The sequence below is a fragment of the Dromiciops gliroides genome, chromosome 5 (genome assembly GCF_019393635.1).
Source record: "Dromiciops gliroides isolate mDroGli1 chromosome 5, mDroGli1.pri, whole genome shotgun sequence".
Lineage (NCBI taxonomy): Eukaryota > Metazoa > Chordata > Mammalia > Microbiotheria > Microbiotheriidae > Dromiciops > Dromiciops gliroides.
In genome coordinates this window covers 207,573,473-207,586,488 of record NC_057865.1, presented here as the reverse complement: position 1 = coordinate 207,586,488, position 13,016 = coordinate 207,573,473, and the positions used below count along the sequence as shown (strand labels likewise).

The window sequence follows — 13,016 nt, the reverse complement described above, 5'->3', positions numbered from 1 at the left end:
AATACTGAATTAACATGTATTTTGCATTTTTTTCAGGTGTACTAATGAAACCAAATTCAAAGTAGAAGAGTTATTTTGGGCTTATAATTTTTGCCCAACTCCATATTCCTGGACTGCACTTTTGGGCCTAATTTTATATCTGGTTTTCTTCGCCCCTGGTAAATAAATGCTTAATTTTTACAAGTGTTTAACTGAAGAAAAGAAAAACAATTTTGAATAGACAAGCTATTACTTTTCAAGGTTTTTTTTTTAACTTCAAATTTATTAAAGTTTCTATTTTGTTTTTTCTGAGGAATGGGACCAATGCCTTGGACAGTGAATTCTGAAATCTATCCACTTTGGGCAAGAAGTACAGGAAATGCATGTTCATCTGGAATAAATTGGATTTTCAATGTTCTGGTTTCACTGACCTTTCTACATACAGCAGAGTATCTTACATATTATGGTAAGAGTTTATTTTCTTCTTCTATAGTGTCATTCTTTTTTTTAATATATTGTGATTCTTTAATTCATTTACATTACAACTGGTAATTAAAGATAATGATAACAATAGCTAACATTTATATAAGGCTTTATAATAATTAAGGTCTTTATTCTCAATATCTCATTTGAACCGTAGCACTATCTTGTGGCACAGGTATTATTAGCCCCATTTTACAGGTGAGAAAACTGTTCAGAGAATTTAAGTGAGTTATCACTTTATACAATGAATAATTACAGACCTAGGATGCAAATCCAGGTTCCCATGTTCTTTCCACTATAGGCCACATCTTTTTTATTATTATAACTAGGGTTTCATGTGCTTTTTGTTTTCAAAAGGTCTTAAAAAGTTGCCTGAATATGAGATTGTAAGAGAACTACTGAGGTCTATAAATTACTCATATAGGGAATGATTCTATGTGTCTAGGGCTGAATTAGATGATCTTAAAAGTTCTTTCCTGGGGCAGCTAGGTGGCACAGTAGATAAAGCACCGGCTTTGGATTCAGGAGGACCTGAGTTCAAATCCGTCCTCAGACACTTGACACTTACTAGCTGTGTCACCCTGGGCAAGTCACTTAACCCTCATTGCCCCACCCCCCCACAAAAAAGTTCTCTCCTATTCTGTTTCTCTGAAATTTTGTAGGAAAATACTTCAAATATGTCTTTTAAAAGGTGGTAAAACTTGATCAAAGAGATTTCAATATATGGAAAAGAGATGTTGCAAATAAAAATATCTTTCATTAATTAGTTTTCCTTACCATATGAGTTTGTGTATGAAGCCAAAAAGAATAAAATATTGCAAAAATTATAGTCATGGGTTCATAGGTATAGACCTGGAAGGGATTTTATAGGCCATTTAATTCAAACCATACCCGAATAAGAATTGCCTTCAGAACAGCAACAACAATAATAACACAACTTCTCTCCTCCTCCTCTTCCTCCTCCTTTTCCTTATTCTTTTCTTTCTCCTCCTTCTCCTTCTCCTTCTCCTTCTCCTTCTCCTACTCTTTTCTTCTTCTCCTTCTTCACCACCATTTGTGGAATTTACACAGTACTTATTATATGCCATATATACCAATATACTTACTATTTAGGCTCTTGAAGACTTCTACTGAGAACGGTTTCTTTGGATAGCTGTGTTGTGAATTTTTTTCCTTATATCAAGCCTAAATTTGCCTCCTTGCAACTTCTCACCAATATTCCTAGTTCTGACCTTTGGTGCCAAGCCAGATATTTCTAATATAGTTCTAAAAGTGTTATCAATAGCCATAAAACAAAAGAAAGAAATCAAAGGTTCAAACATAGGCAGAGGAGATCATTCCCATTTGATGATAATACTGAAATATTAGGGAATCAGCAAAGATAATCATGACAATAACTTCAAGAAAGTTAAAAGCTATAAAATAAATATACAAAATTAAACAGAATTTCTATATAACAAAGGCATCCCATTCGAAATAACTACAAAACATATAAAATATTTGGGGGTCAATCTACCAACGCACAGTTAATATTTGTATAGATTCAAATACAGAACATTCCTTAAAGAAATAAAGAAACAAAGAAACATTTAAATAGTTGAAGTAATATTCAGTGCTAATGACTGAGTTATGCCTATATAATAAAAAAGGTGAAACTACAAGTTAGTTTACAGATTTAATGTTATACCAATCAAACTATCAAAGGGACAATTTGCTGGATTTGGTAAAATAACAACAAAGTGCATTTGCAAGAACAAAAGATCTAGATTATCAGAGACATAACAAATGGAGGATTAGTGCTTCCAACTATTAAACCATGTGATATTGCAGAAGACATAAAATTTAATGTTTATTTTAAAATATAAGATGGAGTTATTGGTGAAATAGAATAGAATTATAATTGACTAGACCGGAATTGTTACTGGGAAGAGACAAGAAAAGTGAGACTCAGAAACAATTGGAACTCAATAACTCAGTGTTTGAGAAATCTAAAAACATAAAGTACTTAGGAAAGAATCCCCTGACAAGAATTACTAGGAAAACTGGAAAGTAATCTGGAAAAAATTATCCTTGGAGCAACATTTTCACTATATTTTACAATATTATAAATGAAACAAATCATGTGTACTTCAGAGCCAAGGATAGGAATTGTATTTTTAAATGAATTTTATCTATAACTTCTGTTTTTACATCTCCTAAATTACCCATCTCCCTCCTCCCAAGGAGCTATCCCCTCTAAGAAAGAATACTTTTTAAAGAAAAAGAAGAGAAAAAACCAACAGAATTGATCAATATATCAAAAAACACCTTTGGTAATAGACTTGTTCATTTTGTTTGTACCCAGAAGGCAGAATGGGTAAACATTCCACTTCTCTTTAATTCAGTTAAATTCATTAAGCATTTATGTATTTATTTTATTTATATCATCTTACACTAATGCTGTTATTTTGTATACAGTACATTTCTCTCTGCTTCAGTTCATGTGTGTCTTTCCAGGTTTTTCTGATAGCATCCTATTCATCACAATTTCTATATGGTACCTTGAACTTGACAGAGAATTTTCTTCACAATAGCCCAACAGAGTAGGTACCATATATTTTGATACTGTAGCCAATCAACGTAACTATTTCCCTCCATCCCATTCCCTTCCAATGATATTTATTCTATTGTCTACCTTATTTTGCCCTAATCCTCCTCATAAGTGTTTTGCTACTGACTCCCCACTCCCCCGCTCTACCCTCCCTTCATTCAACCTTCCTTCCTTACCTTCTTCCCTTCCTACTTTCCTGAAGGCTTAAATAGATTACTCTTCCCTATTGGATGTGTGTGTTATTCCCTCCTTGAGCCTGCTCTGATGAGGTTATGGCCTTTGAGCTAATTCTGTTTTCTAAATTTTTCTTCCTCCCTCCCTCCTCAACTCTCCCTATGATATTAAGCAATTCAATATATGTCATACATGTGGTGTTATGTCAAACATCTTCACCTTCCTCTAAAGTGTTTTGCTTTTTACAGCTCCCTCCCCCAAACTTCCCTTCCCTCCTTCCCCTCTTCTCCCCCCCCCCATGTCCTTCTCCTCCCATTTTTCCTCAGGGCAAAAATATATTACTATATCTGCTTGAGCATGTATGTTATTCCCTCTTTGAGCCAATTCTGATGATAGTGAAGTTCACTCACTCCCCCTCTTCCCCTCCCCTCCATAGGCTTTTTTCATGTTTTCTTTCTATGAGCTACTTCTCCCCATTCCAAATCTCCCCTCCCCCTCCCCCAGTCTATTCCTCCTATCCCTCACCCCTATTTTAAAGATGTCATCATGGGTTAGCTAGATGGCACAGTGGACAAAGCACCAGCCCAGGGTCCAGGAGGCCCAGAGTCCCAAATCTGGCCCCAGACACCAGACAACCCACCTTGTTTGCTCCAAAAAGAACAAGGATATACAAAAAATAAATGCTTTACAAATACCATCCCTTCATATTCATTTCAGACCTGTGTCCTCTGTTTATTCCTTTCTGAAAAAGTTCTTATGAGTTGGAAGTATTATTTTCTCATGTATGACTGTAAACAGTTTAATCTTTTAATGTCCCTCGTGATTTCTTTTTCCTGTTTACCTTTTTATGATTATCCAGGGCCTTGTATTTGAAAGTCAAATTTTCTATTCAGTTCAGGTCTTTTTATCACAAATGCCTGAAAATCCTCTTTGTCATTGAAGTTCCATTTTTTCCTCTGAAAAATTATGTTCAGTTTTGCTGGGTATGTGATTATTGGTTATAGTCCCAGTTCCTTTGCCCTCTGGAATATCCTATTCCCTGTCCTCCGGTCCTTTAATGTAGAAGCTGCTGGATCTTGCTTTATCCTTATTGGAGCTCCACAGTATTTTAATTCCTTTCTTCTAGCTGCTTGCAATATTTTCTTCTTGACCTGGGAGTTCTGGAATTTGGCTATAATATTCCTGGAGGTTTTCCTTTTGGGATCTCTTTCAGGAGGTGATTGGTGGATTCTTTCCATTTCTATTTTAGCATCTGCTTCTAGAATATCAGGGCAATTTTCCCTCACAATCTCTTGGAGGATGGTGTCTAAGCTTTTGTTTTGGTCATGGTTTTCAGGTAGTCCAATGATTTTCAAATTATCTCTCCTGGATTTCTTTTCCAGGTCAGCTGTTTTTCCAAGGAGATATTTCACATTGCCCTCTATTTTTTTCATTCAATTGGATTTGCTTTACTGTGTCTCAGTTTCTCTTAAGGTCACTAGCTTCCATTTTTTCAATCCTAATTCTTAGGCAGTTATTTTCTTCAGACAGTTTTTAATCTCCTTTTCCATTTGGTTTTTCAAGCTGTTGACCTTTTTCTCATGACTCTCCTGCATCTCTCTCATTTCTTTTTCCATTCTTTCTTCCCTCTCTCTATATCTTCCTTCTATCTCTCCTATTTTTTCTTCAAAGTCCCTTTTGAGAGCTTACATGGCCTGAAACCAGTTCATATTTTTCTTAAAAGCTTTGGATGTAGGGACCCTGTGGTTGATTTCCTCATCTGAGGCTGCACCTTGATCTTCCTTGTAGCTGAAAAAGCTTTCTGTAGTTTTGAACTTTCTTTGTTTGCTCATCTTTTAATTCATTTTAAACTCTCCACTGGGATTTGGGGGAGTGGGGCCTGCTTCTCAGCTCCACTCCTGGTCGTCCCCCCCCCCTCCACTTCAGAGGGTCCCAGGTGTTTTGGTTTGAGGGAGGGCCGGTTTTGCTCTCACCTGGCCTGTTCTGTGGTCTGGAGATAACCTCAAGTCTACTTAGTAAACAACCCACCAGCAAATCTTTCTGTGGTGTGGTTCTTAGCTTCAACGAGCTGTGCCCCTCCTCAACCTGAGCCTCCCACTGCTCAGGATTTCTTCCTGGTTCCCTGATGGGATGGGACAGCCGAATTCTTCCCTCTTCCTGCTGGTACCCCTTCAGTTTCTGCTTGCCCCCCATCCAGCTTATCAGCATTCTTACCGACCATATGCTCAGCTCCAGAAGACGCCAGTTCTGTAGCCAATTCAGAGGTTCCGGGGTAAATTCCTCCAGCAGCGTGTCTGGTGTGTCTGTCATGGGGTTAGACTTTACTCGTGGTCCAGCACAGCCCCCTGAAATCTATCTATAGCTGGAGAATAATCTCAGCCCATATTTTTGTGTGTTTTTCTGCTCCAGGAGTTCTTTTATTGCTGTTTTTAGGGTGATTGTATCAGGAGCTCTGTGCATTTAATGTCTTTCCTCCACCATCTTGGTTCTACCCCTCATTAAGCATTTATTAATCTACTTTGTGTCAGAGTTTATGCTAGGCACTAGATTCTCAAAGACAAAAATTAAACAGTTACTGTCTTTCTAGTAATTTACATTCTACCAGGACAAGTATTGTATAAATAGATAATTAAATCCAAAGTTTTGTCTTAAGAATTAAAAGGAAACTTCTTGAGCAAGGGAGTGATGTGATCAGACTTGTGATTGGTAAATCTGTATTTGGCAGCTGAGTGGAAGAACTATTGCAGAAAGGTGAAGCAAGAAGGAGGAGGTGATTATAGGGTGGTGATCATGTGAGTGGAGAGAAGGGAAAGAATTAATGTTTTAAAGGTTAAATTGAAAAGATTTGGCAACTGATTAGATATGCAGATGGAGGCAAGTTCGAAGACTTTTTTGTTGTTGTTTTAGAAAGAAATTTATTAAGTCATTTGGTAGAGGAAGAGAACCAGAAGAAGGCTACATCCTCAGTTTCTTTGAGGTTTACATTATATAGGGTTTCAAGTATGAACTGCAAATAGCAGTTAAGCTATTTTATAGAGAAGGCAGTTCTCTGGCAAAGTCTATCGAGTAAACATAAACATTCAAATTTAGGGAACACAAAACATAGTGATGGAATTCCATCCCACATCAATAGGCCCAAGACCTGGGTGGGATCCAAGTATTCCCTGCACCTATTTGGCTTCACTGGAAGGCTCTCTTGAGTTCAGCCAACTTCTAGCCACATTAGTTTTGGTTCAAACAATATTAATAAACAATATTTTCTGTTAGTCTTGTTAAAGACCAGTACTCTCATAAACAGAGAGCATAATTACAGAAGCAGAAAGCTGGGTTATGGTTTCACAGGGAGTTCATTAAAATAACCAGATTCAGTGGTGTCCTTCTTTACTGCTTGCTTATCTCATCTAGAGCTTGATAGAATTCCTTTAAAAAGAGGAGGTGACTAGATTGGTGACAAACTTTCCAGTGTTTCATAGTCAGGAGGATCAATCTGAGTAAGCTTCAGTCATGGGAATTAAATTTACCCTAGGAAAAACATACACTGTGGCCTTGAGTTTCATAAAAATCACAATTCCATGCTTCTTTCAATGTCATAAAGTTGAACAAACTTAAGCAAAGTCATGATCTCATACATTGTTTTATTTTTACAATCTATTTAGAATTTTACTTTCACAAATTACATGTAAATTTTTTTTTAAACTTTGTGTTCCACAGACACTTGACACTTACTAGCTGTGTGACCCTGGACAAGTCACTTAACCCCCATTGCCCCACAAAAACAAGCAAACAAAAAAAAAAATCTATGTGTTCCAAATTCTCTTCCTCCCTCCCTGCCCCCAAGAACTTAAGCAATTCAATACAAGCTATAAATGAGCTGTCATGCAAAACATTTCCGCATTAGCCAGGTTGTGAAAGAAAACAGACAAAAACAAAATTTCAGATAAAGGAACTAACAAAAACAAAACAAAAATATGCTTCTGTCTATATTCAGACACCATCAGCTCTCTATTGATGGATTGCATTTTTCATAGAACCTTCAGAGTTGTCTTGGATCATTGCATTGCTGAAAATGACCAAGTCATTCACAGCAGATCATCTTGCAGTATTGCTGTTATTTTGTATACAATCCATTTCATGTTGCATCAGCTCATGCAGGTGTTCTGTGGTTTTACTGATAGCATCCTTCTCATCATTTTTTTATAGTAAACTACATTTATATAGTACTTTAAAGAGAGATTTCCTTAAAATAAACCCATGAGGTTGATTCTTGCAACAACAGTAATAGATAACATTTATATAGTACCTTATACCTGACAAAGAATTTCTTCACAGTAGCCCAGCAAAGTAAGTACCACACGTCATCATCAATCGTCATCATCAATCAATCGTCATCATCTATCAGTCCTCATCATCAATTAATCCTCCTCAATCAGTTCTCATATTCATTCAATCATCATCAGTCCATCAATTATCATCCTCCTCCTCTTCTTATATTACTCTTGCCTCTGCTTCAAAATGTTTTTTCACAGTTACTATTGTTAACTCTTTCCCTCCATCTTATTCCTTCCCCTATGATATTTACTCTATTTTCTATCTTATTTCACCCTATACCTCCTCAAAAGTCTTTTGCTTCTGACTTCCCCCTCCCCCAATCTGCCCTCCCTTATTTCATCCCTCCTTCCTTATCTCCTTCCCTTCCTACCCTCCTGCAGGGTTAGATAGATTACTCCACCCAATTGAGTGTGTATGTTATTCCTTCCTTGAGCCAACTCTGATGAGATTAAGGTCTTCGAGCCAATTATAATGAATATAAGGCTCATTCACTGCCCTGCTCCTCCCCTATCTCTCCCTCCACTCCATAAACCCTTTCCTGCTTCTTTCATGTGGGATTTCACCCCATTCTACCTCTTCCTTTCCCCCTCCCACAGTACAATCCTCTCACCCTACAATTTTACCCTAAAGATGTTATCATGGGGCAGCTAGATGATACAGTGGACAAAACACCCACCCCAGACTCAGGAGACCCCAAGCCCAGATCCAACCTCAGACACAAGACCCACTGTTTGACCCCAGGCATGCTGCCCAACCCTGACCACACCACACACAAAAATGATAAACAAAAAATAAATGCTTTACAGATATAATCCCTTCATTACTATTTTCTCATGTCTTTCCTGCATCACTCTCATTTCTCTTTCCATTTTTTCCTCTACCTCTCTTACTTTATCATCAGAATCCTTTTTGAGTGCTTCTATGGCCTGAGATGAATTCATATTTTTCTTGGAAGCTTTGGCTATAGGAGCCTTGACATTGCTATCCTCTTCTGAGGATGCACCTCAATCTTCCTTGTCACTAAAGAAACTTTCTATGGTCTGCATCTTTCTCTATTTTCTCATCTTGCCCATCTTTTACTTCACTTTTAATGATTTCTTAAAGTGGCATACTGTTTCAAAGCTGTACTACCCCAAGCTCCAGGGTAAATTATCTCATATAAAAGAGGCATGAAAGAATTTTGTTTTGTTTTGTTTTCAGGGCAATGGGGGTTAAGTGACTTGCCCAGGGTCACACAGCTAGTAAGTGTCTGAGGCTGGGTTTGAACTCAGGTCTTCCTGAATCCAAGGTTGGTGCCCTATCCACTGTGTCACCTAGCTGCCCCAAAAGAACGTTTAAAGTAGAGGGAAAGATTGGAGGTGGATGGGCAGCACTTGAACCTTATTCTCATTAGAATTGACTCATAGATGGCATAACATACACACAGTTGGGTATAGAAATATATCTTACTTTAGAGAAAAGTAGCTGGAGAAGGGGATAAAAGAAGGGGATGGGGCTGATACAAGGTGGGGGCAGATTGGGAGGAGGAGTAGTTAGAAGCAAAACACTTTTGAGGAGGAACAGAGTAAAAGGAGAGAGAGAGTAGAATTAATGGAAAAATAGTATGGAGGGAAATAGCAATCATAACTGTGAAAAAATTTTTGCAGCAATTTTCTCTGATAAAGGCCTGATTTCTCAAATATGTAGAGAACTGAGTCAAATTTATAAAAATAAGAGCAATTCACTAATAGATAAATAGTCAAAAGATATGAAGAGATCATTTTCAGATGAAATAAAACTCTCTATGGTCATATGAAAAATTGATCTAAATCACTGTTGATTGAAGAAGAGCAAATTAAAACAATTCCAAGGTACTACCCCACACCTGTCAAATATGACAGAAAAGGAAAATTACGAATGTTGGTGGGGATGTGGAAATTGAGACACTGATACACTGTGAACTGATTCAACCATTCTTTAGAGCAATTTAGAAATATGACCAAAAGGTTATAAAACCATGAATTCCCTCTGACCAAGCAATAGCAGTACTAATTCTCTATCCCAAAAAGATTTTGTTTTAAAAGGAAAAGAATCTATTTGTACAAAAATATTTATATTAGCTCTTTTTGTGGTGGCAAAGAATTGGAAATTGAGAGTATACTCATAATTTGGGGAATTGCTGAACAAGCCATGGTATATAATTGTGATAGAATACTATTGTGCGATAAGAAATTATGAGCACGATAATTTCAGAAAAACCTGGAAAGACTTACATGAACTGATATAAAGTGAAATGAGCAGAACCAAGAGAACATTGTACACAGTAACAGGAATATTGTAGGATGATTTACTGTGAATGACTTAACTATTCTTCGCAATACAGTGATCCAAGACATCTCTGAAGGACTTATGATGAAAAATGCTATCTGTCTCCAGAGGAAGAACTCATAGAATCTGAATACAAATAGAAGCAGGTTTTTTTTTTACTTTTTTTTATTCTTTTTTGGTCTATGGGGTTTTATTTTTCACAAAATGGAAATATGTTCTGCATATTTGCATACATATATAACCTGTATCAAATTGTTTGTCTTCTCAGTGAAGGAGGAAAGGAAGAAAGGAAAGAACTTAGAACTCAAAATAAAACAAAAACAAATGTTACAACTTGTTTTTTTCATGTAATTAGGAAAAATAAAATACTAAAAAAAATTTTTTTAAAAGAAAGCAAAAAGGAAGTTTTAGTTAAATCAAGATTGTTCTTTCAAAGGTACAGACTGATCTGACAAGGATAACAGAGGAAAAACTCCCTTAACTCTGATTCTAGGTAAAAGGCATAGTTAACAGCCAATCAAACAGCAGAGTCCCACATTATTTACAGAGTATTTACAGTAGCCAGGCCCACAATTAACTAGGTTGGAAATTTTCCTGTTCAGAAAGGAAATAGCACAATGGGGAAACTGAATCAAGGGATACTACCTCTGCCTCAACTTTCTGATGGCATAGACATCTAACTTTAGCAGTTCTCATACTGTACTCCCTTTGGTAAGCATGTGGCATTTACTTTGATTGATGAATTATTGACTTATTGACAGGTTAGATAATCTTACCTGAAATAAAAACTCAGAACAATACAAATACAAATTTTACTAATTACAGCTTGGGGTTAGGTCAGTATTATTATCCATTTTAAAGAAAATATGCCCAATTAAATACTTGTTTTCAAATGTTGTAACCATATTCTTTAACACTTAAATTCATAAAGCATCCAGATTAAAAAAGAGAACTTAATTTTGTAATGATGCAATTGTATTGCCCTCTGGATATCTATTTTAAAAAAAAAAAATAGCATTTCTTATACAATGATTTCTCAAAAATCACAATACAAGAAAAGTTAAAATCTTAAAACATAAGTATCATTATGGATTTTTAAAAAATTTATACATTACAATCATGTTCAACATCTTTCCACATATTGTAAGAGAAGAATCCGAACAAAAGGAAAAAAAACATAAGAAAGAATAAACAACAACAACAACAACAAAGCAACAACACAAGTGAGAATAGTATGTTTCAATCTGTATTCAAACTCCATATTCCTTTTTCTGAATGTGGAGAGCATTTTGCACCATTAATTTTTTGGCATTGTCTTGTATTGCTGAGAAGAATTGAGTCTATCAGTTGATCATCACACAATGTTGTTGATACTGTGTACAGTGTTCTCTTTGTTTTGCTCATTTCACTCAGCATCAATTCATGCTGAGTCATGTAAGTCCAGGTTTTTCTGAAATCCATCTGCTTATCATTTTTACAGCATAATAGTATTTGCATTAATATACCACAACTTGTTTAACCATCCCCCAATTGATGGGTATCCATCCTCTCTCCAATTCTTTGCCAACGCAAAAAGAGCAGTTATAAATATTTTTGTACATGTGGGTCTGTTTCCCTTTTTTATGATCTCTTTGGGAAACAGACCTAGTTGTGGTATTACTGGATCAAAGGATAGTCACAGTTTTATAGCCCTTTCGGCATAGTTCCAAATTGTTCTCCAGAATGGTTAGATCATTTCACAAATCTACCAACTATTCCTTTGGGCATAGTTCCAAATTGTTCTCCTGAATGGTTAGATCATTTCACAAATCTACCAACAATGCAAATGATTTTAGAAAGTACAGTCTAGCACAATAATTTAAAAAACACAACTGAGAGATTGAGTCTGAAAAAAACATTTTATAGTTTCATAGTTAGAGCTGAAAGACATTTAAGTTCTTACAAATAAGAAAAGTGGGGTGCTTCTTAACCAAGTTATGCTTTTTTATTTTTGCAGGGAAGTGAGGTTTAAATGACTTGCCCAAGGTCACACAGCTAGTAAGTGTCAAGTGTCTGAGGCCGGATTTAAACTCAGGTTCTCCTGAATCCAAGGCCAGTACTTTGTCCACTGTACCACCTAGCTGCCCCCCAAGTTATGCTTTTTAAAAATTCCCTCAGGATTCAGATACTGAAATCTTCAACATCTGTAGATGGTATGAGAAAATATTTTTTTTTTTTTGGTGAGGCAATTGGGGTTAAGTGACTTGCCTAGGGTTACACAGCTAGTAAGTGTTAAGTGTTTGAGTCAGATTTGAACTCAGGTCCTCCTGAATCCAGGCCCAGTGCTCTATCCACTGCGCCACCTAGCTGCCCCGAGAAAATAATTATTAATAATGGATTTCTTGGGGGAACCCAGGGACCAAGTTTTAGTTTGCTTTTTCTCCCCACCACTTCAGCAAGCTCAGTTCTTGAGAAAGTTCTAATCTCTTTTTGGGACCAGCCTAAGGGTATAATAGCTGTAGAGATAGACTCTTATGATTATACTACACCTAAATAATGGACTTTTCCCTGAGCAATTTAGGAGATAGTCTTTTGCATACTTCCCCTTGATGTCATCTGTAGAACTTATTTTAACATCCACCATCCTCAAGTCAAGTCAACCAATGGAATTGAATAATGCTGGCCAATTAGCTTTGATCAGTGTGTAATGACCCACCTCCATCAAAAGAAGATAAAAGCCCAGACCATGCAAGGGTCACGGCTTCTTGGCATTCATGGCTTCCTGGACCTGATACTGGTTGATGAGGAAAATAAGGAGGCTCCTTGAGATGCAATGACTTAATTATCTCTCCGTGATGCCACAGCAAATAAATGTTAGAAAGAGGAAACCATTGCAAACGCTTATGATGATTCAAGAAATATCATCTAAATAGTACAGGTAAATCTACTCTTTAGGATGGCTTAAATTTTCTAGGATGTGACATACTGCAACTTTTGAGGGAAAAAGGAAAAGGAAATGAGAAATGTACATGTTGCTTTTATGGAACTTGGATGATTTATTAACTTTCATTTTTTCCCCCTCATGTCTCACTATGTGACTTGATCAGTCAAACAGGCTACCAGTAGCCATTCTCCCTCCCCACCAGCCAACCTGTCCTCCTTTTATGATGCTGAA

The 13,016-nt window shown here is 36.6% G+C and overlaps 1 protein-coding gene across 1 annotated transcript in view; it reads left to right on the top strand.

Annotated features, from left to right (window-relative positions):
- SLC2A13 (solute carrier family 2 member 13) overlaps positions 1-13,016 on the top strand; it is a 141,711-nt gene that overhangs the window by 119,426 nt on the left and 9,269 nt on the right. The window contains 2 exon segments of the mRNA XM_043968651.1: positions 37-158; positions 293-445. Coding sequence (XP_043824586.1) covers positions 37-158; positions 293-445 — 275 coding nt within the window.